This window comes from Polyodon spathula, chromosome 17 (genome assembly GCF_017654505.1).
Source record: "Polyodon spathula isolate WHYD16114869_AA chromosome 17, ASM1765450v1, whole genome shotgun sequence".
Classification (NCBI taxonomy): domain Eukaryota; kingdom Metazoa; phylum Chordata; class Actinopteri; order Acipenseriformes; family Polyodontidae; genus Polyodon; species Polyodon spathula.
Window position 1 is genome coordinate 31,745,475 of NC_054550.1, and position 25,619 is coordinate 31,771,093.

Below are 25,619 nucleotides of genomic sequence, written 5' to 3' on the forward strand. Positions count from 1 at the left end.
ACTACAATGTATAGTAAAGGAGGTACTAAGGTGAGGAACCTTCTGCAGGCTATTCATTTACATTAGAATTGTCACATTAATCTTGGAATAAGCACAGAAAAAATAATGTCATACATATACAGAAAACAACTGAATTAAAAAAAAGAAAACATTCTGCAAGCATAAAAACACTTCAATAGGAATGACTGCTGCCTTTTTTTTGTATCCGAGCAGTTGATGCTTGACAAGTTATTGTCGGAATTGCATGTACCTGCCATCAATCATATGTAGAGGTTATCTACTGTTTTATCGTGGTATCCTCTCTGAGATATTGACGGTGCACGTCTTCCTGCATATGGACTATACTAAAGAAAAGCTAAATACACATTTCAAAAGAGGGATCACAGAGATATTGTACAGTGAAAAAGAACACAAACAAATGCAGTTCCTGCTTTGTAATTGTAATGCTGTTACACTTGTTATTTTATTGCATTATACAACGACTAGGAGTTTATATATTAAAATGTTATTTTTATGCAAAAACTGACTAGAATATCTATTTTGCCATTGCAAAAATAACTAAACATAAATTATTATAATGCATATATGTGAATTTTAGAGGAGAGCTTTCACTGCTTTTATATCTATTAACAGTACAGTAAGTGTAATACACGTACTTTAACTACATTTAAAGATAACGACTTTAATATTTTTCCATTGTGTATTCATTATAAAAGTGGCACTGCTAACACATATTTACTTTAAAGAAGGATTCATTATTTTCCCCATGAAGAGGATACTCTTGGTGGTTTTTTCGACGATCAACAAGATGAAGGGTCGGTTGAATTTCACAACTGGAGGTATTGACATTGGCATCACCTCAATGAAAGTGGCAGCTCCTGCTTCAGTTCCCTTCTCATCAACGTCTAGCACTGCTTTGTGAGTAGCCTGCAAACAACAAAAAAGACACTGTTCCATGCTCTCCTCAGTTGGCCCTATTCCCAAACCTTTCCTTTTTAAGGTCTGATTTAATGTTTTTTAAAATAATTAATATATTCTCATAGATTAAACAGCGCTTTGAAAAAAGAAAAAAAAAATAGCCCACTGTAAAACTATTCTTCATGAACTATAAACTTGTTTTAATTAAATATGCCCTTCATCTGTACATTTTATTATACTGATGCAATGTGCCATTGTGTTATATTGTATATTCGTAGGAGACATAAGGCCACAGAGATAACTTTACCTTGGACAATTTCAGTTTAATCTCTTCTGTAATTTTGGAAAAGTCTGCATTATCACTAAACGCATTGATGATACCCATAGTTTCCAGTATTTCTTTGAGTGAATAGGATGCAGAAACTGAGAATTTGGGCAGGTACACGTCCACAGAGCTGGAAAATAAATTTTAAAAATTCAAGTTCACTAGCTCATGCAATAAAGATGTAACTCATTAACTGAATAGTAATCTGAATCAAAGAGAGGAAATGTGTTCAATATTTACTGAGTCTACAGCTTTCATTATTTGGATTAAACAGGTAATCCATTAATGGCCTAATTAAAAGGGATTTCTTCCGATCTCAGTTATTGAATTAATTACACCTGCTTTAAGCAAACACAAATGCCTCCTCTCTGCTCACATTATTATTGATTCAATGTGGGTCATTGCAATATTATAAGAATAAATAATTTGGCATCCCTTTAGAGACGCCTCTTAACTGAATGTATTTAATAGGCATCCTATATATATATATATATATATATATATATATATATATATATATATATATATATATATATATAGTTATGGATTGTATATGTTTAATATCCTCCAACTTACCTATAGAATAGTGAATCATGCCATTTTTTAATCTTGTCCTTACTCAACATCTCTTCCACTTCCTTAAGCTTTCCTTCATCAGGCAAGATAAGCATCAGTGATGCATCTCCTTTGTAGGGTAGCATCAGTATGGAAGTTTTCTTCATCATAGTAATAGTCAAATCTGCCACTTCGAATCATCATCTCAACTGGGACTGTTGTGCCCTCGTTCACATGGAAGACATCTTCCTTTGTATATTTGGGATCAAAAGGCTTTACCCATTTCCCTGAGAATGTAATTCAATACAGATTAAAGTCCTGAAATAAGTATGGTTTACTTCAAAAGTGTTGCTCTATCAAAAGTGTTGTGTGTATTTGCTGTAAATTTACTTTTTTTATTATTTTTAAACTATTTTCAGTTTCTGTAAGATTCGTTGAATTAAAGAATACTTTGAAAAATGTTGATCATCAATGGGTTGGTTATAAACAGCAGTAAAGGTTTCAGATTTCTTTTTCACTTTGTTGTATAGTATACTTATCATACTTTGGAAGTATTTTCATATATCTATGTACTTATCAAACACACTCTAATGGTGATCATTGTTAATTTACCTAACACTGAACTATTTAAACAAAGCATTGTGAAAAGCAACCACTGTTTTTTGTATTTTGTGGTATTAAAACTTACCTCTGAAGAACACGTAGTTCACAAGAACCATCACAGCTGTAGGATCTAGGTCTTTGATTAAGTCAACGATTTTGCCATGGGTCTTCATTGCTATATACTTATTTATCTCTTCTTTTGTGACATCAGGTTTCTGAAAGTTCACTGTGTAGCCCTTTGTGTCATAAAAGTGTTGGGCGTCTTTCAAAAATGTGGGATTTGGCTTGAACCCTTCCTGGAGGTAGACAACATTCCCAGCTTCCAACTGAAGCTCGTTATTTTTATGACTGAGCATGTGAAATAGATGTTCAAAGGCATGATTAACTTTAGTTTCATTGAGACCAGAAGGGTTGAATCCGAGGGTTTCAAAAAGCTGATCATGAGTGGTACCCTTTGCACCCAGTGCCATCACAGAAAGGGCAGTAGAAATGCTCAAAGGGGAATAGAAGATGTTTCTGGACTCCCCATCTGGCAGGGAATTCAGTTGTTTGTATAAACGGAATGCAAAGTCAGAGTTTGCAGGCATTAACTTGTGGCACTGCAGCTCACTTTCCTCATGCTGGTGATCCGTGTCATGAATGTGATGGTGGTGATCTTTAGAGGGATGGTCACACTGGACAGCACAACAGAGCAGAATCCTTAATAAACACAGGCCAAGAACCTTCCCCATGTTTCTATGAATAAATAAAAAATTGAATAGTTATTCTCAGATTAGTATATGATTTAGCAAAATCGAATAATGCTGTATTTTAGGTCTGAAATTTTATAAAGTAAATACTTATCTGTGAAACACTCAATGATATGTATGTATTAATATTAAAAGAAACTTTTGTCAAAGTGATATCCAAAAGACAAATCGATAATGCTGTATTTTACATATCTATGACAAGCATGACCAGATATCCCGGTTTAGTGGGACAGTCACTGTTTTCCATCAAAGGTCCCAGTTTGCCAGCATTTTTCCGAAAATCTTTAAAAATTCCTGGTTTTTAGCCACTTCCTGTAGTGCAACACACTCTAAAAAACATAAACAACCACCTCCTATATAACTGTTCCTTTATAACAACAAAATCCAATCAAAAAAGGTATTAGGTAATTAAGAACATTATTTTTATAAAGTGATTAACACGGCCTTACATATTTATTCCTCAGTGCTCCAGGCGATTTTATTTAGTTTATATTCAATATGAATTTGCAATTGTGTAGTACGGTCATTTTGTAGCTGTTCAGTTCTGGCGGGATTTAGCCCAGACAGTAGTAGGCAGAGCAGCAAGAGGTTACAAGCATCTAAATCTACAAGGTTTAACCACATCACCGTCAACACAAATACAGCCATAAAGCCAAATTCAGTTAAAAAAAAAAAAGGAGCAATATGTATATAATGCAAAATGGCAAGTTAACCTAATTAGCCACAAATTATACACCCAGAAGTGTACTGAAATGAACTACCCGTTTAAAATTAAAACAAAATTAAAAATACAGAGAGCATGGCTATTTAAATGACCATTAAATAGCCTATATTTAAATGGTTTAATTAGTCTTATCAATTATTTATAGTGTGTCCTGGTTTTGATCTTTGAAAATCTGGTCACCCTACTTATGACACAATTAACTACATATTTAACAACAACCGGAATTGATCAGTCACCAAAGGGACTGAGCATTATTGTCTGCGTAAGACAGCTGGATGTCATCCAATTGAATTCCTAACAGATTCAAAGTAAACATCAATTAATGACAGATAATTCTGGTGAAGAAAAGAAACTGCTACTGATAAGTAGCTAACTGAGATCTAGAAATGCTCCACTAGGAGATATAAGCAGGAGTTTGCAATGTAAAAGATAGCATTAGCTACTTTCGAATCCTTATTGTATCCATTCAGACAATCTGTTATGTAAGGTAAAGTCCACAGAAGTTCCCATGCACAACAGTTAACAATACCTGTTTTGTATTCTGTTGAAAAGCTGAGTTTTAGCTACCCACACTATTTTGTTAAACAATAGCAATTTAGTCTGAAGTTTGCAATAAAGATATGATGATTAAACACAATATCTTATATGTAACGTATTTCTCAAAGGAGGCCTGTATTTAAAAATCTTGTTCTTTTAATTCTAGAAGAGTGAGATATCACTTAGAAAATGTTGTTCTGGGACAATTCTAAATTTCATAAAACTACACGTCAGATATCCTTATAATTATAGATGTAGCTTTGCTAGACAGGACTTTGTCTGCTTCCCACTGTTAATTTAATTTGCTGATTTATGATTTATACGCCCTCACATTTCAGAGTGATGATGGTTACAAATGTGTCATTTATTTAAAAAGTTCCTTTCCTCAAACTATACTATGACTATATACTATAATATATGTACACTGTAGATTCCCTGTTGGCAAAAACTAAAGATGAAAAATAACAGACATGCATTTATAAAACAAGAGAAACATATATACTTACCACTTATATTTAACTCCTTGTCCAGACTATTCTTCTTGTTTCTTTTGTCAATTTATAAGCCCACAAAGCAGAAGAGTCCTTCCTTAACCATTAACTAGCTGACAACCTCTGAGTAAGGGTCTTTTGTGTTTGCTAACCTGATCACCTGTGCTCTTGTGTGTTGCTTGGTTAATCAGTTATTTAGTTATATTGAGTGATGAAAAAAAGCAGAGTGCTTAAAGAAAGAATTTGAACGTCACCTGCCATGTCAGCAGGGAGCCATGCTAACATTTATACACAAGAGAGACTTCTGTGTTCCACTGGTAATACAACCTGTTCCAAGGTTTAGTCAATTTGAGTATTCACACTGTGAGATGTGAAACAGCTTTTAAACTATGCTTATCTTCATGCTAAAATGCCTTATTTGTCTGCTTGTTATGTAATTTTGTTTGGTCTCTCCATTTACACATTCATCACAGAGGGGTGTTTTTGTATTTAGATATTGGTTCAGTAAAAACAATTGAACATATTGTTTCTTTTGGATAAATATTTGAATACACAATGACACAGCAACAGTGTGAGTTTTGTTATTCTAAAGCATAATGTACTGTAAAGGTTAAAGCTCTCATTGGTTTCTAAGTTGATCATTTCCCTTTGGGTCAAAACAAGGACCCGTGGTTCATTCTTTGTTTACTCTTTTGTTTACTAAAGTGACAAACAAATGTATGCATTTTAACCGTTGAGTTCCTGTAACAGTGGCTCCATTAATTTTTTGCAAACTTATATATATATATATAATATATATATATATTATATATATAATTATATATATATATATATGATATATATATATTTTTTTTTTTTTTTAATAGTGTGCATGTGTGTGTTGGGGAGGGGTTTAACCTTTTTGTCAGCCCTCTTGATACTCCTGTTCCAGTCCATTTCGCTACCAGTAACTAAAAGCTTTGTGAGGTAATTCTAGTTATATAATAAAATATCCAAATCTCCTGTGCAGCGGTTGTTAACTGAACAGCTGTCATTTCTAAAAGTGAATCACTTTTACAACAGCCTCTACAACAGAAGGCTTAAGGTTTAAATATGTTCATGACTATACCTAGCATAACAGTTCCTCCGTTCAACTTGTGTAATTAATACCCCTGTTCGGTGATGGAATTGACCAAGGAACCATTTATTTTATTTTATTGTACAACTATACCTGGCTATGCTATCCCTAAAATATAAATCTCCTACCTATATAATAAATTGTTTATTAAGACAGGATGTGTTTTTTTCTGAGCACCGAAGTTGGAGAACAATAAATGAATTATCCTGCCCTTAAACCTTTTTCTCACACAGTTACTTTACAATGATGACTAGCGTACTGTTTGTAGTAATATCAAAATTAATCTGTGTGTTTCCACTACACATTCAGCATCCAGTTGTATGATTACATGGTTTGGATTACAGTTTTACCTGGGTTTGGATTTGCAAGTCAACGGCATATTCTTTGGAGACTAACCCTGTCAATGGTTCTTGATGGATTAGGCCCTATTGTTGACCCTAGTGGTGCTCATTGTGCATTTCCAGACATAATTGTAATTAGAATGGAAACATTAAACTAATGCTGCTGAGATATTAGAAAAGTTCATTTTTAAATGAAAGTTAACAAATTAGTTCCTTCCTCATAGTCAGGACTAATGTGTTTTGGAAGTTTTAAGATGCATCAATCCACAATCCTATACAATGATAAAATATATTTTCTTGTTATCCCTACATACTTGTGTAAAGCGGTATTAGTTTATTAACACTAAATTAATCAAACACATTAAGCTTTGAGTCTGCCAGTGAGAAAGTCTGAAAAGAATCATTAATTTAGAATGATCAAACATCAATTCTTTAAAGCAGTTTATTAACAAACTTTACTACCAGTTAATCGCAGGCAGTTTTATACTGAGGAAAGATTTACATTCACTTGTTCAAATCCTACTTGCTACCACTAAGCTGATATATACCTTGCTTATTTTCAGACATACGTTATTTTTTCGTGAGATCAATTACTCTTCCCATGAAAAGTACTTTTCTGCTGTGTTCTTCATAGATTATCAGTATGAAAGGTCTATTAAATATTATTTGATCGGGCATGGAATAAAACACAACCTCTATGCCAGTGTCTTGGATTCATCAACCTCGAGTATAGCTTTATGAACGACCTGTTATGAGAAAAGGCTCTAACAGTTACCAGTCATGCATAGTTCCATAGTAAGTGACTCTGCATAGCTCACCACATAGTCTCTGTAAGTCGCTTTGGATAAAAGCGTCTGCTAAGTGACTAAATAAGAAGAAGAAGAAGAAGAAGAAGAAGAAGAAGAAGAAGAAGAAGAAGAAGAAAAGAAGAAAAGAAGAAGAAGAAGAAGAAGGTGTCAATGGCTAATGAACTTTTACAAATGGGTAAGAGGTAATTTATATAAAATGTTGGCTGTTCAGAAGTCTTCCTAAACTACAACAGAGGCTAAATATCACATAGAACAAGGCAAGTTTCTTACTGTGTTTGTATTGTTTGTAATAATGAATAAAAATTAATGTACAGTAATCACTAAAACATTTGTGTTTGTTGGTGAGTAGGAAACAGGTATTATGGAGGTCTCCTTTAGGTATGAAAAATTGACTATTTATGCTATAACTCACCTGAAACAGCTAGAAATAAACAGTGTAAAAAGATAGTAAAGATATTTTAGCGATTATTTTTTCTTGTTTTAGACTATACTTTAGACATTTAGCAAAAATGCAAGCATTACCAGGATATTCATTAAATCGTCAGCACTTGCTTTATAGTGTATGGCCCGGCAGCAGCAGAATTTGACTCTCATCTCCAATACTTTAAGATTTCCTTCATCAGTAATACCATAAAAATCAGCAGCATTTGTAAATAGAGGTTTAATTCCCATTCTACTTAAGATGCTTTTTACATCATACTTATTTTCCATTTTTAACTTTGGAAAATGAATATCTGCAGATCTGCAAACAGAAGAAAATACATAGCAATTTTGACACCATTGTTCTGTCTTGTTTAAATATTTCCAGGACCGTAACATGATGTGGTTGGCCTGGAACGTTCTTGGTAACCTCATCATCACACTTCTAAAGGAAATATTTAAAAAAATGTCCTATCTATGTAAGACAGTATATGCAAGTTGATAACAGGGTTAAAAGGCATGTCATATGAAGATAGATTGAAAGAGCTGAATCTATATAACCTGGAAAGAGGGAGAGTCAGAGGTAACTTAATAGAGGTATTTAACATTCTCAAGGGTTATAGCAAAGTAACTGCTGAGAATTATTTTTCACAGGTCACAGAACAGAACCAGGGACAAGGAGTTTTTTCACAGAAAGGATGGTGAACCATCGGAACAGGTTGCCGGACAGAGTTGTTGAAGCAGAGCATCGGATCTTTCAAGAAAAGATTAGTGACTGTCATGAACAATATTGTATAACCCTCTCTGTGACCACAATAAGACCTTTAGCTAGCTGTCTGGAGGAAGGGTGGTCCCGTCTAGCCATGGATTCCCAGAGGTTTCATTTCCCCTACTAACCTAGTTAGGGTTTCTCTCCTAACGGACCACACTGGCACCAAAGCAAGAGAGCACAGGTGGGCTGAATGCCCTTTTCTCTTTCTTGAATTTCTTATGTTCTTATCTCATGTCTTATGGTTTAATAAGGACAATTTCAGAAAAATATATTTCAATAGCTACTGTATGTTTATAATGTGAGATTTACACATATAACAAAATCCTTAACACATATATTTCAAATACAACAGCACACACAAACACACTGAAACTATGTATATAAAATGTATTTATACTATTTTTTTTTTATATCATACCATTTTCAAGTTGTTGAGCCAGAATTTAAACTTTTTAGGCAAGAGACTTTTTTCAAGTTTCGCAAGTTCTCCCTTCTCTGGCAGAAGGCGCAGCATGAATGCCTTCCCAGTGTAAGGAAGTTGTAATACTATGGTAGAGCAGTTCATATCATAGAGCATCTCAAAATCTTCAGTGTCATCTCTGAACATCATTGGAACGTCAACAGACTTTGTTTCGTCCACATGAAATGTCCAGTCTCTTGTGTGTTTTGGGTCAAAGGCATACTTCCATTTACCTAAAATATAAAACTCAAAGATTAAGGCAGGTGACAAATGCCTTGATTTCTTTACTTTTTTTTCAAATGTATGTTGTACAATAAAAAAATGCAACAATAATTTAAATATGTAAAGCATATACATGATCAAAATGGCATTTAACAAGCACTGAAACAGTTGGGAATACAACAGAACAATTCTATATAATGCAGTTTGATCAAATGTAGATGTATATATACATACAATAAATCTGTATTTTGTTATGAACAGATGCACTACAGGCCTAAAAAGTGGAGAACCTTACCTTTAAAATAAATGTAGTTGGTCAGTATTAATTTAGCTTAAGGATCGATCTCTTCAAAGAGTTCTTTGATTTTTCATTTAGTTTCCTTTTCTATAATGTCATTTATTGTCTGCTTTGCTTGCAGAGGTTTAGAAAAATCCACAGGGAACACTTCTGCTTTGTAATAATGTGCACTATCACTCATAAACTTCTGTGAAACTGTGAGAGACTTATCTATATGAAGTAAGTTTCCTGTTGATAACAGGAAATCACTGTTTTCTTTTGTTAGGCTCTTCAGCAGGTCCCCAATAAGAGCATGTATTTTGTTTAATTCACTTTCGTTCCTTATAGCCAGACCAAATGCATCAGTGAGCTGTTCTTGGGTAGTTGATCTTGCCCCTGAGGACAGCAAAGCCAAGGCAGTGGTGATACTAAATGGAGAAAAGAAGGTGTTATCTGTGGAACTCTGCAGAGCTATCTTATTGTACAGGCGAAAAGTGAAACGTGTAAATAACGAGGAGCTCTCTTCAGTCAGACCTTCTTTTCTGGTTTCTTGGTGTACTTCTGAGCCCATTTGAAACTTGCTTTCTGTGTCCCTCTGAGTTTTTTCTGATGCCTTCTGTTTGCTGAATAGCCATCGCACATATTAACACTGTCATGAGAAAAAGATTAATTATTCTTCTTTTGATTTCGGTCACTGTTCTACAAAGCATTTCTTGACAGTCTTTCAATGTTGCCCTATTGCCAGTTTTTGTTGTTCAAATAACTTTCTTCTCAGTGTTTATGAACATGTATAAGAGACATTCCAAACACAATTGTACGTGTGATCGCTCCTGATGTCGTCATAAAAACGTTTTGTTTGCTGTTTGGTAAGACGGGGGTTGTGTGCTGTACCAGTCTAACTCAATCATGCTTCTTTTAAATACCCTAGGATTGTTTTTTTTTTTCTAATAATGGTGCGTCTATATACATATACCAGCTTTTAAAAAGTGTCACATAACAAAACAAATAACAACTAGTACTGACAACTATCAGATAACTAAATCACTGAATAAATTTAACTGCAAGAAGAAATGGTTTTCGGGTTCCCAGGCCTTCCTATGGATCGTGACGCATTGCAGTTCAGTAGAACAATCCAGGGCCGGGGCCAAATCAAAACTGTGACAAGCCGCTAATAGCACTCAACAAAACTGCATTTAAAAGCATTTTCTTTATATGAGTAGAAGAAATAAGATACTTTAAAAAAAAAATACAGTTTTGTTAAGTGCAATTAGTGGCTTGTCAAAGTTTTGATCCCAGCCCAGGTTACAGTACCTCGTCCTCATCATGCAATTTATATCACTTATATAACATATTTCATTTTCATTTTAGTATAAATTATCCTGGTTATGAAACACCTTTTCTAATGCTTTCATAATTCCTAAAGAGCTAGATAATGTAATTCAAGCACTCTCGCACTAAAGTAAAAGAGACTGTTAAGCTGTCTGGACTTTGAGGTTAGCAATAAACATACACCATTATTAGAATTCATATTACACTAAATGTTTAACTTTTTTAAGTTCATTATTTTGGCTGAATTAAAATAATGCAGGTACATTTAAAAAACAACAATCTAGACAGTAATGACAGTAATGTCACAAATTCATGAGGTTCCGTTTGACCCTGTCTCTCTGTTTATTTTATTATATCCTTTCTTTTACTGGTCACTCACAATCACTGTTACAATAACCCTACACTTTACAGTAATATATTCAAATTGTTTCTTGGATGCCCAAAATTAGATTTTCACGCAAAAGAATAGTCATTTTTCTTTTTTTTTTAAGTTAGAGAATCTCCTTCTCGCTGGCCAAATTCATAACAGTCTCAAAACTTTGAGGAAGAATAAGTATACTCAGAAATATATTTCCTTTTACTGGTTATTAAACCTACAAATTACAGACAGCACATCACTGAAAATGTATTTATTTTTTAAACTGAAAGGGATCGTGTGTCTTTCTTCAGTTTTTAAATTTTCATTTAATATAGTGCACTTGCGATTCTACAGGCAAAAATCCCAGAACTATTGCCTTCTAGTAATTGTCAATCAAGTTCAGGTAATGGAACTTCTAGCTTGTTACTGGAAATGGCCTCATATGTAAAGCCATCACATCTCCTGAATTTTAAAACTGAACCTGAGTCATCAGAATTAGAATATAGAACTGTTTAGAAGTCTCAGCAGCTACCATACACTGCCATCTTGTGGTCACAATGCAGTACAGTATATAAAAAAAATAATACAGCGCCTACCTGATGTTACCTGGGGCTGGTTTTTCTAAATTTGTAATCTGGATAACAGTAATCTGTATTTTGTAATACTATATTTTGTGAGCAAAAATTCGTCTTATAGAATATCTCTATTCTATATATAGCTTATATTTTATATATAATATATTTATAAACATACATTATTTAAAACCACAAGACTCCTGGGGCCTCTGTTTTGGGATAGGTCTCTCGGGACATATCTATCGCAATACAATACTCCCCTTCTCAAACTGTATTATTGGATATGTGTTCAGCTAGTGACATTTGTCTCACTTTTGTAACATATAACCAGGGTAGACTAAAACTGTAGGTCTATTTTTATATTATACAGGATTACAAAATCCGGATCACTGTAATCCAGATTACAAATTTTGAAAAACTGGCCCCTGCTGATGCCTATCTTTCAAGCCTGGAACTTTTATCAAATATAACCAGGTTAGAAAACACTGTTTATTTTATAGGAATTAGGAATTATTACACCACCTTGACGGTTTGACCGAGATTCATTTAAGGGACATAAACACACCATTTTACCATTTAAAAAACAAATTAACGGAGGTCCTGCTTCACTCTTGTTTGACTGAAAGGTAATCTGCATAGGCAATACAAGCACATCCCCTTCTCAGCTGTATAGTTTCAGCTGCACTATCCCTGCACAGTTGATATAGATCGTTCGGCTGCAGATCTGTTTGGAAATGTCCTGAAAACAATGGCAGCCAAATTTCAGCCTCAAAGAATATTGTATAGCTGTAAATGAACGGGTCAATATGACTCTATAACTTAAGTACAGGCAAATCACACCCATTCTTTGAAATCTATATGAATTACTTATATCTGTGTTGCACAGGAGGCAGGAAGCACATTCTTTGTTATTAGCACCTGAGAGTGTGTATGCTGCAACAGATGTCATCTTGTGAAGTTTGAGTGAAAGGGCTGCAAGGCACCTCTGAGTGTTTTTGGTGCTCAAACTGGTGATATGATTTCTGTTATAAGAGATACCCTAGGTACAACATATTTACTGGTTTTTAATCTCAAACGCTCATATTGTAATCAGGAACTATTATTAAGCATAATAAAGTGTCTCTTTTGAATTGTGTCATGCTATCTATACACAGGATGACATTGGTGCACAAGATAAGAGGCATTAGAATTTTGACAAACTCTTAACAGTGGTTGGTAGATTTCTCATACATGTTTGTAATGTGGCAAATCTGTGTAAATGGGAGCAACAAGGGTGTAAGTTAGGATTGAACAGAAAAGAAAATGTTTTCATTGTATTTTTCAGGCTAACGAAGAGGAGACATATCCAGTGGGTGTGACTGTCACTAAAGCAGCTTCGAAGGAGGAGTTTTTGATGGTGTTGTCATAATTCATGACAAAATATTGTCATGATTTTTGTCTAGTTTAAATGCTATGCAGTAGTCACATTTCATAATGTGACTTAAAAATGAATTAATGAGTTTAATTAATGAAACTCTTTTTCTGCCTATACATGAAAATTCTCGTTTTACAGCAGCCTTGATATACATTTCAACTAAAACTATTTCCAAATTGTAAATTATATACAAAAATATAGTTTATTGTCTTTTGGCCAACATATAGTGTGCCAACAAAAACCAGCAGTATGCACGGTGCAAAATACAGATTATTTCAAATTTGCTCTAAAAACTGTGACTGCAGTAGCTTCAGGGCACAAGTGAACTTTGGAAAACAGAAAGTTCCTATTATGGATTCATTTGCATAGTGCCCCTTTTCCTGAAAAATACCCTTATTAAATTTCACTAGAAATCCAGTGTTTCTTTTGGGGATACAGACATTTCTTGATGGCAGTGCACTGTGAAAACCACAGAAGTGATTTGTTATGTTAGAGTTCCCATGTGAAGTTAAGTTATGATCATGCATTTGTATTAGAAATGCATAAAATTCAACCCTTTTTTGAATGAAAAAAACAAGGTTATCTAACCTATTGCATTATAAAATATAGTTAAAACATGTTTTAGAAAAATGTGTAATTCACTGGAGAACAACCTTAGCTAAAGCAAACATTTGTCTAGTTTAAAAATGCAACAACCCTTGCAGACACCAGTAGATTTTAACTTGTACTGTATGTGGCAATTGTGATGGGCAACAAAGCCTTTTTTAATTCACTTTTAATTCACTTTTTTATTTATGTTTTAATCTCTCATGTGAGGTTCATGTTAGGCTTGTGTTACAAAGCATTGACCTGATGACCTGTGCTGGCAAATCTAAATGTCATTTTTAATATCCTGGTAGCCATTGTGGACTATCAAAGGGGTACCTGTGTAGCAAACCACTGTTTCATGTCATAATGTATTACATGGACTTTGTCTTGCATTGCTGAGAGTTTATAGGACCTGCCAGTGTATTAACTGGCAAGAGCATTATCTGGAGGATAGTTTTGCATATATTACAGGGTTAAGTGGAAACCAATCTGGTTTATACAAACAGACCAATCCAAACACTGAATTCCCTTAACCTGATGCTTACCACACTTCAGAACCTTAACACATACTTTAAGCTGTTCCATTTCCCATTACGCATTACATACTGGTATGAGAAATATAGAAATACCAAATATGTGTTGGTGCCGATATGTACTTCATGAGCCACATTCCAGGAACACAGCGTTTTTTTATTTATTTTTTTATCAATTTGGCAGCACTTAAAGAAAGCTAACAAAAAATATATATTTTTTTTTTATTTCTCTTGTTTAGTGCTACTACAGAAATCATTTTCAAAAAAGCTCTTTCTAGGGTCCCCGAGTGGCTCATGCAGTTAAAGTGATGCCGCTGGGAGTGCAGGATGAATCATACAGATCGGTAGCCCGCCCACCTCTGCTCTGGATTTCTCGGCATAAAAGTGATTCTAGCTTTAGGCTTTATAATTGCATATTCCAGACTGGAGGAAAATAATAATTGGTCACTCTATTTTTTTTTTTTATTATTAAAAAAAGCTTATTAGTAGAACTGTTTAAAGTTGCTCAAAGTTAATTATAATTTTACATATTGCATATTAAAAGGTTTTTTTTTTTTTCATGAAAATGGTTTTGGTATGTTAGGGATAATTGATTACTCATGTGCCTTTCAGACTTAAATATGAATGGCTAGAAAGATTTAGAGTATATAATATCAAATTGAAATAAGTCTGCTCACAACATAAGAATGCTATAACTTATCATTTTTTTACACTATTTAATTTGGCATGAGAAATTTGAATCTCGAAAGTAGAAACAAACCTCTTAAATTACTGCCCTAGTGAAATGTGTCTATTTTTCTTTTAACAACTGATTTAGATTTAGTGCCATCTGATATACACAGTCGTGTCATGAATCCAAACCATGTTCCTAGACAAAGCAGAGCAAACTTAATTTCAATTCCTCAAGAAATACTTTAGACTGACATTGATTCAATGTGGGGGTCCTTCGAACCATACAGACAAACTTCTCACTTCAGCATCTGGAAGGTCTTCAACTTGAGGGTTTTGTCATTTCATTACTTATAAACTTGTCATTCTGAAAGAAACAGCGTGACCATGTTGATTAGAGTAACCTTTTGAGCAGGGAGTGGAAATATGCTGTCAGCTCATTACAAAAATATATAAGCCCTCACTTTCGATTACTCATTTAGCAACAGAAGATTGGTTCATGGTAGCTGCCAACATTGTGGGCTTTTTTCAGGTCAACAGAGATTACTGTAATCAGATGAGCAGGAGCTTGGGGTGTATTGATTTCTAAACCTTTTCCACAGACGTATCTTTCAACTGTCTTATTTAATAGTGACAGCCAGTGAAATACCGAAAACCTCTCCCACAAAACTTGAATTATTATAGATGTGTAGCAACAATATAAGCGCTGAAGATTTCAAGTCTTACAGAGTGGTTCATGGTTCATATAAATTGCCATAAAATAAATGGCCAGTTTACAATAAGACGTGTGCATATTTGGAAGGGCAGTGCAAATCCTTTTCATGTGTATTGGATGTCTCCTCTAAAACTCCAGCTTGGTGCTTTCACATTATGTTGCACTTAATGATCGGTGGTGGGGGAGAAAGAAAAACGAAACCTCTTGAAGCCTCTTGTGTGAGCCATCGACTGTGGTTTTAAAATGGGATTGTCCAATATCTAAAGGATGTGTTAATTCCTGCGTTTACTTTAAACTAACTGCTTATCTTAAGTGCGCTGAGGTATGTCAGCAATAACTTGAATGAGAGTGCTGTTGTTTTGAAACTTCCACCAGATTCCTCATTAACATCTAATAAAAAAACAACACTTTGAAATTGGCTCTGACTACAGAATACGTCTAGATGCCATTCAATTTTTTGATGCCAGAATGTTTGTGTCACACCATCAGTGATAACCGTCAATGGTCTTGCACTAGAAACATTAGGAATATGTCAGATGCATTGGTGTTTCCCTCAAAAGATGTTATCAGTTTGTTTCTTTTACTTTCGTAGGTAATACAGAAATACAATACTTAATGTATAACCACCTACAGTCTTGTGTATTAGCAAAGGCTGGTCTGTTTCACTAACACAAAGGCTGTGGCAATCAGCTTTCAATGGGGGTGGACTTGGTGTTCTTGTGGCTTCTTTTGGGACATGTAAACCAACTATAAAGGTCTCCCGAAGCCAGTCCACAAATGAAACAAAGTACTGAACAGTTCTTTAAAAACTACACTAGGAGCTGCTTTTCCTGGAGTCTGTAAAAGGAGTATTGTTAATGGCAGGATGCATTTTTCTTTTTTTGCAGCTTGTTAAGTGAATCATTATACATCAAACCCAGTATCTGTACACTCTGCAGCTATTCCTCTATTCCTCTAAGAACCATGAGAGGGCAGCTATGTATAGTCATGTAAGATTTGCTGTTTTTCTACATAATATGAAAAAAATGCTTTGAAAACTAGAACTACTGATTTATATAATATCAGTTTGCTTGAGGATGTAGGAAAAAGAGAATTTCAAAGACACTGAATTTGACTTAATTAATTGTTAATTGTATAAATTGTCATCCTTAAGTGTACCTACCTGCCATATTTCCCTTTAATTAGCAGAAACATAGGAAGGAAGAAAAAGTGCTTTGTAATGAATTAGGTTTTGTTAATTGGTTCTTTTTTAAAGTTATACATGAATAGGTTGGGTTTTTGGGGTTTTTTTTGTTTTTTTGATTGGATGCATTTTCAATAATGCTGGGAATAAGCTTTACTCTCCAGAGGGGAAGACTGGCATGAGTTAAATGGACAGAATGGATACTAAATGGGAAACATAAAGATACCGTTGTTCGCTCCTGTCCCCTGGGCCATGCGCAAGGCTATATAAACAAATATATAGAAAATTATATAAAATATATGTCTCAGTAGCAGCTTTGGATTTTTTCTGTTTCTTTTTCTGCAGCATTACACAGTGCTTCTTGAAAATTATTTTTAACATATATTGTTTCTCACTGTAAGAATTTGCCTTAAATTGTTGCTGATAACAAAAACGGAATTAAAGCTGCCGAAAATGAGCTGATAACAAAGATACCACCATTCCATGGCAAATCAGCAAACCGCTCCAGAGTTACCGTTACAGAATGCAACCATGATTAACAGGGCTACTCAACTTGTCTAATATATTCAAGTTATAGTCAAGTTTTGCCTAAAATACCATAATGAATTACTTCATTTTGTTTTCAACCAACTTGGATACTTCATTTTCACCTGCGTCCATAACATGCCTGTTTCTTCTGCCTCCGATTAAGGATTGCTACTGATTTATCTTCCCTGCCAGTGTGAGCGGCAGTGCGTGCAACAGTCATGTCAGGACATCGGAAAAGGACACAGGCTGTTTCGGGGATGTTCTGACATGTTTATGTGTTGGTATTTGTTGTGTTATTTTATTTCTTAGCTAGTGTGTTTTTAATGTTTAGAATATTCATTTGCTTTTATATGCCTGCTGTGTCTTTTTGTCAAATTTTTCGCTACATATTATTATTATTTTTTTTTTATTATTTGTCCTTCTGATAGAATCAAGATGGCCATCATAGTAGAAGTGTGTGCATGTGAATTTTAGTGTAATATGTTTTTATTTTTTTGTTTTAATATTTTTAAATATAACTGGGGGAATGGAATATATATATATATATATATATATATATATATATATATATATATATATATATATATATATATATATATATATATATATATATATATATATATATATATATATATATATATTTATAAGGCATATTTAGGCATTATCCAATGGTTAAAGAAACTGGCTTGTAACCAGGAGGTCCCTGGTTCAAATCCCAGCTCAGCCATTGACTCACTGTGTGACCCTGAGCAAGTCACTTAACCTCCTTGTGCTCTGTTGTTGTAAGTGACTCTGCAAGCTAATGCACAGTTCACACACCCTAATCTCGTATCTTGTAAAGCGCCTTGTGATGGTGGTCCACTATGAAAGGTGCTATATAAAAATAAAGATTATTTTTAAAATCATGAAACCTGTTAATTATTGAAGGAGTTTTAAAGTCGTCCCCCCCCCCCCCCCCTTAATGTGATAACTCTCGTTGTTTGTTTCAAATCAGCTGCATTAACCCTGTCTAACAGATTGGGTGGAGGTAGAACAATGCTTGACAAATTCAAGCCCTGATAAAAACCCACAAAGGCAGTTTCCTAACTGCAATCATTTTTCTGCATTTTCTGATTTTGGCATGGAATGACCCCATCTTGTTGTGCTGCCCACACAACTTGTTAAATAATTTCACAATGAAAGTTCTAGCATGTAACCATGGGTGGAAATATATCATGTCAACACACAATGAAAACTGTGGGCTCTATTCACAAAGAGTACTACACTGTAACTCGCGTGTAGCTGTAAGAATGTCTGTTTTTATGAATACAATAATGTTTGACATTCCTGAAATTGTTCTTCGCTGTTGTTAATGAATCCATAGACTGTCACATGTTTCTTCACAATTGGATAAGTATTTCACTATATGTAAGACTTTAAAGTAACATACTGTTCATACAATGGGGCATCCCCTAGCAGGAGATACGTGTCAGTACTTGTGTTTCTATGCAGTTGTGTTTTGGTATAGCACACCCTGGCTATAGCTTAAATAGAATGCATTCGGTGTTATAAGTATAGTCCCTAGTGAGCTGCTATCGAAGTCCACCACATAAGTAAGCATAATTGGCAAATTTGAACAAAACAGGCCCAAAAGTGAGAAATCACTACAATGGTAGCACTTCAAGGACTCAGTTTACTTGCATTAGCATAGCAGAGTAAAGTAGTCCAGTACACTGTTTATCCCATTTGAACCCCTCTGTGAAGAACTGAGCTCATCCAGTGCTGAGAAACATTAATTGTTGCGTGTGTTAACCAAGGTCTGCTGTAATATATTTATCTTTTTTTTTTTTTTTTTTTTATAGCGATCTGGTTATATTTGAAAGGAACTTGGCATTTTACTTAAAATAAATAAATCCACGGTTACATAAGAACAGTGTGTACCGAAGAAACATGCAGAATACCACATGTAAAGCTTTCAAATTGTCAAGAAACGACAAAATCTCTCTCTCTCTCTCTCTCTCTCTCTCTCTCTCTCTCTCTCTCTCTCTCTCTCTCTCTCTCTCTCTCTCTCTCTCTATATATATCTCTATATATATATATATATATATATATATATATATATATATATATATATATAGTGTAGTGTATATAAAATTTTATTTTCTTGGACTGTAGATCTGTTTTTGCAAGTGCTGTGAAGTATGCATAAAAAGGTCAAAGAAATAAAGCTTAGTATAAAAATAAAAACAGAATTCTACTGTGTGTATGAAATTCATGGCATACGAACTCCTCATGCAAAAAATAATGAAATGATTCATTGCTCTGGCTCTGCGTTATGTATATCGAACAGGCTTTCAGTCCTGAAACACTAAATAAATCACAGCTAGACGGATAAAGGATTATTACTAATACACATTTTGTTGCGTGGTTTGTATCATTGCCAACTCTAAAGTAACTGTGTTTTTTAAAAATACCATGTGTGCATTTGCAACAATATTTATATGAAATATGTGGAATGTAGGCATAATACTATAGTCTTCTGGGGGTGGGTGGAAGAGGTTTATGTTAGTAGACTGATCGATGTATGCCTGACTGTTTTTAGTATATTACTTTAGATAATGTTGTTTTCAAACTGTTACTGTATGTTGCATCTACACAATATTTCCTCTATTAGGATGGATTTGATATGTAATCTGTTTGACTATGACTCACAAAGTTAGCACCTTTATTAGGATGAGTCATCATTTTGGCTCATAGAGTACTGTAATGTAACTAAGTAAGGTTAATACTTACCCTATCATTTGAATGTTTTGGCTTGTGCCCTTACATAAATTCAACAAGAGAATGCTTGTATGCTCAAAAAGTTGGCGAAGAAGTAGACAATAGGTATGAAAGCGCACCACCAATGAGTAAAATATCTTTCTGTTTCCAATCAACTTATTTGTGTAAGCCTATAGTGCTGGGAATGAATGCTGCCTGAAGCAACACCTTCGACTAGGCAGGTTTTGTGCTGGGTTTTGTGCTGGCCCTTATACATTGAGGGGGGGGCAGGGGGGGGGGGGGGGGGGGGGGGGGGGGGGGGGGGGGTGCCTGCAAGGGGGGGGGGGGGGGGGGGGGGGGGGGGGGGGGGGGGGGGGGGGGGTGGGGGGGTTCGGGGTTTTAGTGGCACTGTCTACTGTGTAGGCCTTCAGCACAGTAGGTGTTGGCTTGACATTTTTGGATAACATTAAGGCAAAGTAGGCGCGCCATGTATGTATATATTATTATTATTATTATTATTATATTATTATTATTATTATGTATATTATTATATTATCACATTCAATATAAAAAAAGATATCCGTATTCTGATACAGGTTAGTTCCATTGCTAAAAAGAAATAAAAAATAAAAACAGCTACGTTTTAAATCTGTCTTATTTAATTTCTATAAACAGCTGGCCGATATTAAAGTTTAAAATTCATTAAAATATACATGGCTTGTAGAAAATAAATAAACAAACACGATTTATTATGAATACTACACCTTGGAACTTTTTGAACTGTCATTTTACTATGAGACCTGTTACAAAAATAATCCCTGTTTTAGTATTTTGCAAAAAAAAGGAAAGAGTCATTCTATAGTTTGCTCTTCTGGTTTGAAGTTTGGTTAGTGCCATATATTGTTTAGGCTTTGTGTTTCAACATTTCCACATAATATACACAAAAAAATAATAATTACACTTAAAATGAAGAAAATTTATAATATTGTACCCTATATGTTATTGAAGATCGTGTTTATTGTTCAACCTTTCCACCTAAACACGATAATACCAACTTTATTATTGTAGAAAGCTTATAGAAATCCATTTAGAATAAAGTGTATAGAAATGTAGCCATGACTTATAACAGTTTTACTTAATTATGCACCAAAGAAGTATGTAGGTTAGCATTGCTCAATTCTGTTGAGTCTTAGAAATTAAGTTTTAATTAAACAATTGTTTGTATTTATTATTAGCATGCTAGCCTAAAAGAATGTTTTAGTCGCATAGTATGATCTAGTTTCAATTGTTTCATTTAAAAAGTGTATGTCCTACAAAAGCAAAAGGGTTAGATTTGACAGAAACTATAAATGATTCCAAGAATGTTAAGAAAATTGTTTTTATATCAAGAAGCTACTCCATCAATCGACTACAACAACAGATGTATCATTTTATATCACCAGGAACTTTTTTAATTTGGATAGCATTCTGTAACTTTATGGATTTTTAAACCATGTAAAGCCTAACAAAATGTGTGTGTGTGTTAACTGCAAATTGGATGTGTAACGTTTAAGGAAAATAAATATATCCCTAAGTCATAACTTCAGCATTTATGGGTAATTTTCAGAACTGTGCAATTTTGAAATGGTTGTTTAAAAAGAAAGTGGTACCATTAACAGTAAGGTACTGAGATGAGAAAGACTGAACAGTGTGAAGTAATTAACATTTTATTTCACGATTGCAGCTTTTACTGCATGTACAAGCAACACAATTTAATATATAATAGTAACTTTAGTATTTTTTTTTTTTTTACATTTTTACAGGCCGTACTATAATATTTCAATACTGAAATGGTGTGCATATCATATAATTGATGATGCTCAAAGTAACCCTTAACAGAATTCCAGATTTCACAAAATCAAAGGAATAATTCGTCCCAGAGAAGATAATTTAAAAAAGCAAATTGCTCTTTAACAGGTTTTAACCTGGGAAAATCTATTTATAGCACCTTAGCCTTCAGGTATGTTTTACTTTATGTAGCCAGTGTGCGTTTAATAAAGTTGTATTCAATTTAAATATCCATGTTAAAAAACAACAAAAATAAACCTTACGGTATGTATTTGTGCAACAGCAATGCAACACATTTTCTTACTTCAAAATCCACACACTATGTACACTATTTACAGAATGTCTCCAGGGAAACGCAGGGGTATGTGCAAGATAAACGGATCCATTTGTGCAAAGTCTTTAGGAAACAGAATTATTTATCAGCTGTCCGAGTCCACTTCACTTTTTGCTTCATCTTCTGTTTTTTCTGTTGAAGTGCTGGAAGATTTGTTCCATTTTGGAGAGTTTTCTGGTTCTTCTGAAGAGGACCTCTTCTGTCTCCTCCACTTGGCTCTGCGATTTTTGAACCAAACCTATAATAAGACCAAGATAAGTACATTATATGATTGGGAGCAACACATGTAGCGTATAGCGTTACCTCCATGTGTATATAGCTGCTTCTGCCGAGCATCAAACAAATGTAAGTTTGTTAATGGACATCATTACACAGTGATACACATAGTAGCAATAGGCACTAAGTGTTTCAGAGTGGGAACATATTTACCTCAACTTTTTCCTCTCTAAGGTGCACTCTCCGTGCAAGCTGTTCCCTCGTTCCAACGTCGGGGTACTTAGTTTCCTGGAACAGATTCTCTAGAGCTTCCAGCTGTTCATCGGTGAAGATGGTACGATGTCTCCTCTTCCGTCTGCAGTGCAACTGGTTAAGAAGCTGAAGTTCAGTCCTAGACAATGTCCCTACATTCATATAGGGCATCATCTGATGTGGGACAGGGGACAGCAGCACCGAGCCAGCACTGTCATAACCTACAAAACCCAATTCAAAACAAATATCCATTAATCATTATGCACAGTTACATCACACTCATGCACAAACACATTACAACAGATGAATAATGCAATACATGCTAAATAATTAGACTTGACCTTTTAAGGGTTGGAAACAGTGTACTTTTTCTCCGTTGCTGTATATATATGTATATATATATATATATATATTTTATATAACAGGTACTTTTTTGTTAACAGTGTACACTAATGTAATACCATTTCATATTTGACGCAAAAACTTTCCATGTTAATCTTATTTTTTTTGTACCTTGTCTATATTTCAAAAGGATATTAAAACTATGCGTATTGGTGAAGTACATTATACAATGACTGCAGAAAAAAAATTGTCTTAAGAGATATTCCGAGTTACCTGCAGGAATGCATGGGCACTGTGCGCCAAGAGGGGGTATCATGCCACAGCAACCGGGTCTAGCTGGTCCCTGCACGTGAAGCTGTCCATAATAATAGTTATTATATCCGAGCCTAGATCCATTTACTGCCTGGAGGTCTGAAGCAGAAGGTCCTGTGTGAGCATAAAGCCCACTATAATCGGTAGCGTACAGTGAATCCGTCAAATTAGAAAAAACAACCGGAGCATTCCGATGTAGTAAAACGGATTCCTTGCAGCCGGGTCTGCCAGCTAAAATGCTCTCTATGCTGAACATGCCAGTAGGCATCATAGAAAAAAAAAAAAAAACCTTGAAGATAAAAAAAAAAAAAAAAAAAAACGTTCTTTTTTTTCAAATCTGGTTGTTGAGAAAGTAAAGCAAACGCGTTTGAAAGCAGCAATCTTCAACAACACGTTCAGTTTCTTGTACTGTTAAAACTTGGTCTCCGGGAGGATTAATCGCAACTGAGTGACTTGTTTTTGTGGTTCATCGGAACCTCTCCCCTGTTTTATACCCGACTGACGTCATTGAGGATTTAGCTTCTGCTGCAAATGCAGATGACAAGCAAAACCAAATTTGGCTGTTACTGGGGGTTAGCACACAATGGTGTGAAAAACACCGATCTGTGTATTGTGAATTAATTACATTAAGTGAATCCTTTCAATTAGCTGACTTTTGTTAAAATCACCAAGCTCTAACCGATGTCTATCGTAGCAGCTAATTGTACACGATAATCTGATTAATGCTGTTGTACGCAAAGGAGATTTGCAGTCAACACCTTTATTACCCTATTATTGCAGATGTTACTTTTTAAGTTTCTTGTTTTGTCTTTTACCAGGAAGCTACAAATACCAACCCTCTTATAGATTGCGTTGTAATATAATATATCTATACTTAATTCGTTCCTATGTAAATTAATCTTGAAATATTACACGAATACATTTTTGCAGTATAATACACACATTAATTAAAATGATTAGGCGAATTGTTTATGGTAAATTAAAGGATGTTTTAGTATATACAATCGTGAACAGAGCCTGGATTTTAAAGCAGTATATAGGCATACAGGTATGTATTTTAAAACAAGTTTTTAGTTTCGCTTTACCATGTCCATGCATAAGGTCAAATTCCAAAGAATTTTCAAACTCACGAAAGACAACTGAACTCAATTTTAAGATTATCGAATAGTGTATTTTCTTTAGTAATGCAACAAATACAACAATTTAAACACACAGTTATAATGGAAATGTTTTGGTACAAGTTAGGTATTCCAAAGCGATGTAATAATATAGTCTGACAAAAAAAAAGTTTTCATATAAACAAGATCACTTTTATATTTATATTCAAAGCTTTCAAATATATGCTTTTCGTTTGTAGTAAACAAAGTAATTAAACCCTGTGGTTTTGACTTGTTAGAAAACTCAAGTATTTGCCTCGCTTGTTATTTGCAGGACTGTTTTGGTCTAGCGCGGCTGTCACATAGAATCCACAGGCGGTGAGCACGAAGAGATTAGTGCATTTACCCCCATCAACATCCCCAACAAAGTAGGTAGGAAATTGTACGCATTTAATATAAACACCCCATTAGTGTCTGTTTTCAAGGAACAAACGATTCTTGCTGGGATAAGATAACACCCATTAGCGCTTCTGTTCTTATAGTCACTAAATACTTATTACAATGTCGCAGTCTGTTTAATTTTCATTTAGAGGGTATAATATTAATTGATTTCTAAAATGCTATTGGCCGTTCAGGTGAGTGGATGGATTTTCACTTCCAATCCCCTCTGTTATTAAATTATGCAAAAGCGACCCAAATTTACATTCAGAAACAAACTTTGATGATGGTATTTTCTTTATAAACTTTGGGATACAAAGCATTCTACTTTATTTTTAATTAATTTAAAACGATTTAACAAATACTAATAAATTAAAAGTAATTCATTTGGGCGGACATAATTTAAATGTGTTCATTTTAGACTATATTTGTCTTAGAAATGCTGATTTGTGAATGTGTTTTTTGTTCACATTGAAAACGAATGCATCAAAAACAAAAATATCAATAATTAACGAAATAATGAAAGCATTTCCCCAGCGCATGTCTAGTCTACACTGTAATTTCACCTGTATAGTATTTTGGAAAGTCTTTCAAAACACCTTTACAGTGTGCATTTGTTATCAATTAAATTTGTTCAACTATTTCGATTTTACGGGTTTTGTTTAAGACATCTCTGTACTTTTGAAAATGTATAAGTACTTCATAGGAGGCGTCCTCTGGCTGAGATTTTCAATAAATTGTTAAATGATTACATTATATAAAATTACTCAATAGGATGTAATATTTTGAAATAGTAACATCACAAAACTCAAACTAATAATACCGCTGATCATAAAAAAAAAAAACAGTT

At 34.3% G+C, this 25,619-nt stretch overlaps 2 protein-coding genes and 1 pseudogene across 2 annotated transcripts; all 3 read right to left on the reverse strand.

Annotated features, from left to right (window-relative positions):
* Positions 1–439: 439 nt before the first annotated feature.
* On the reverse strand, positions 440–5,012 carry LOC121329778 (alpha-1-antitrypsin homolog). Its single transcript, XM_041275561.1, is given in 6 exon segments — positions 440–927; positions 1,226–1,373; positions 1,820–1,963; positions 1,965–2,085; positions 2,487–3,136; positions 4,918–5,012. Coding segments are annotated over 5 exon segments (1,251 nt in total). The 5' UTR covers positions 3,133–3,136; positions 4,918–5,012; the 3' UTR covers positions 440–735.
* Positions 5,013–6,930: 1,918 nt separating this feature from the next.
* On the reverse strand, positions 6,931–9,891 carry LOC121329691 (annotated as a pseudogene).
* Positions 9,892–21,755: 11,864 nt separating this feature from the next.
* LOC121330328 (homeobox protein goosecoid-like) lies at positions 21,756–23,677 on the reverse strand. Its single transcript, XM_041276776.1, has 3 exons — positions 23,196–23,677; positions 22,542–22,801; positions 21,756–22,350 (listed from the first exon to the last, which is right to left on the reverse strand). The coding sequence occupies exons 1-3, from the start codon at positions 23,503–23,505 to the stop codon at positions 22,198–22,200; spliced, it is 723 nt and encodes a 240-aa protein (XP_041132710.1). The 5' UTR covers positions 23,506–23,677; the 3' UTR covers positions 21,756–22,197.
* Between the last annotated feature and the right edge of the window lie 1,942 nt (positions 23,678–25,619).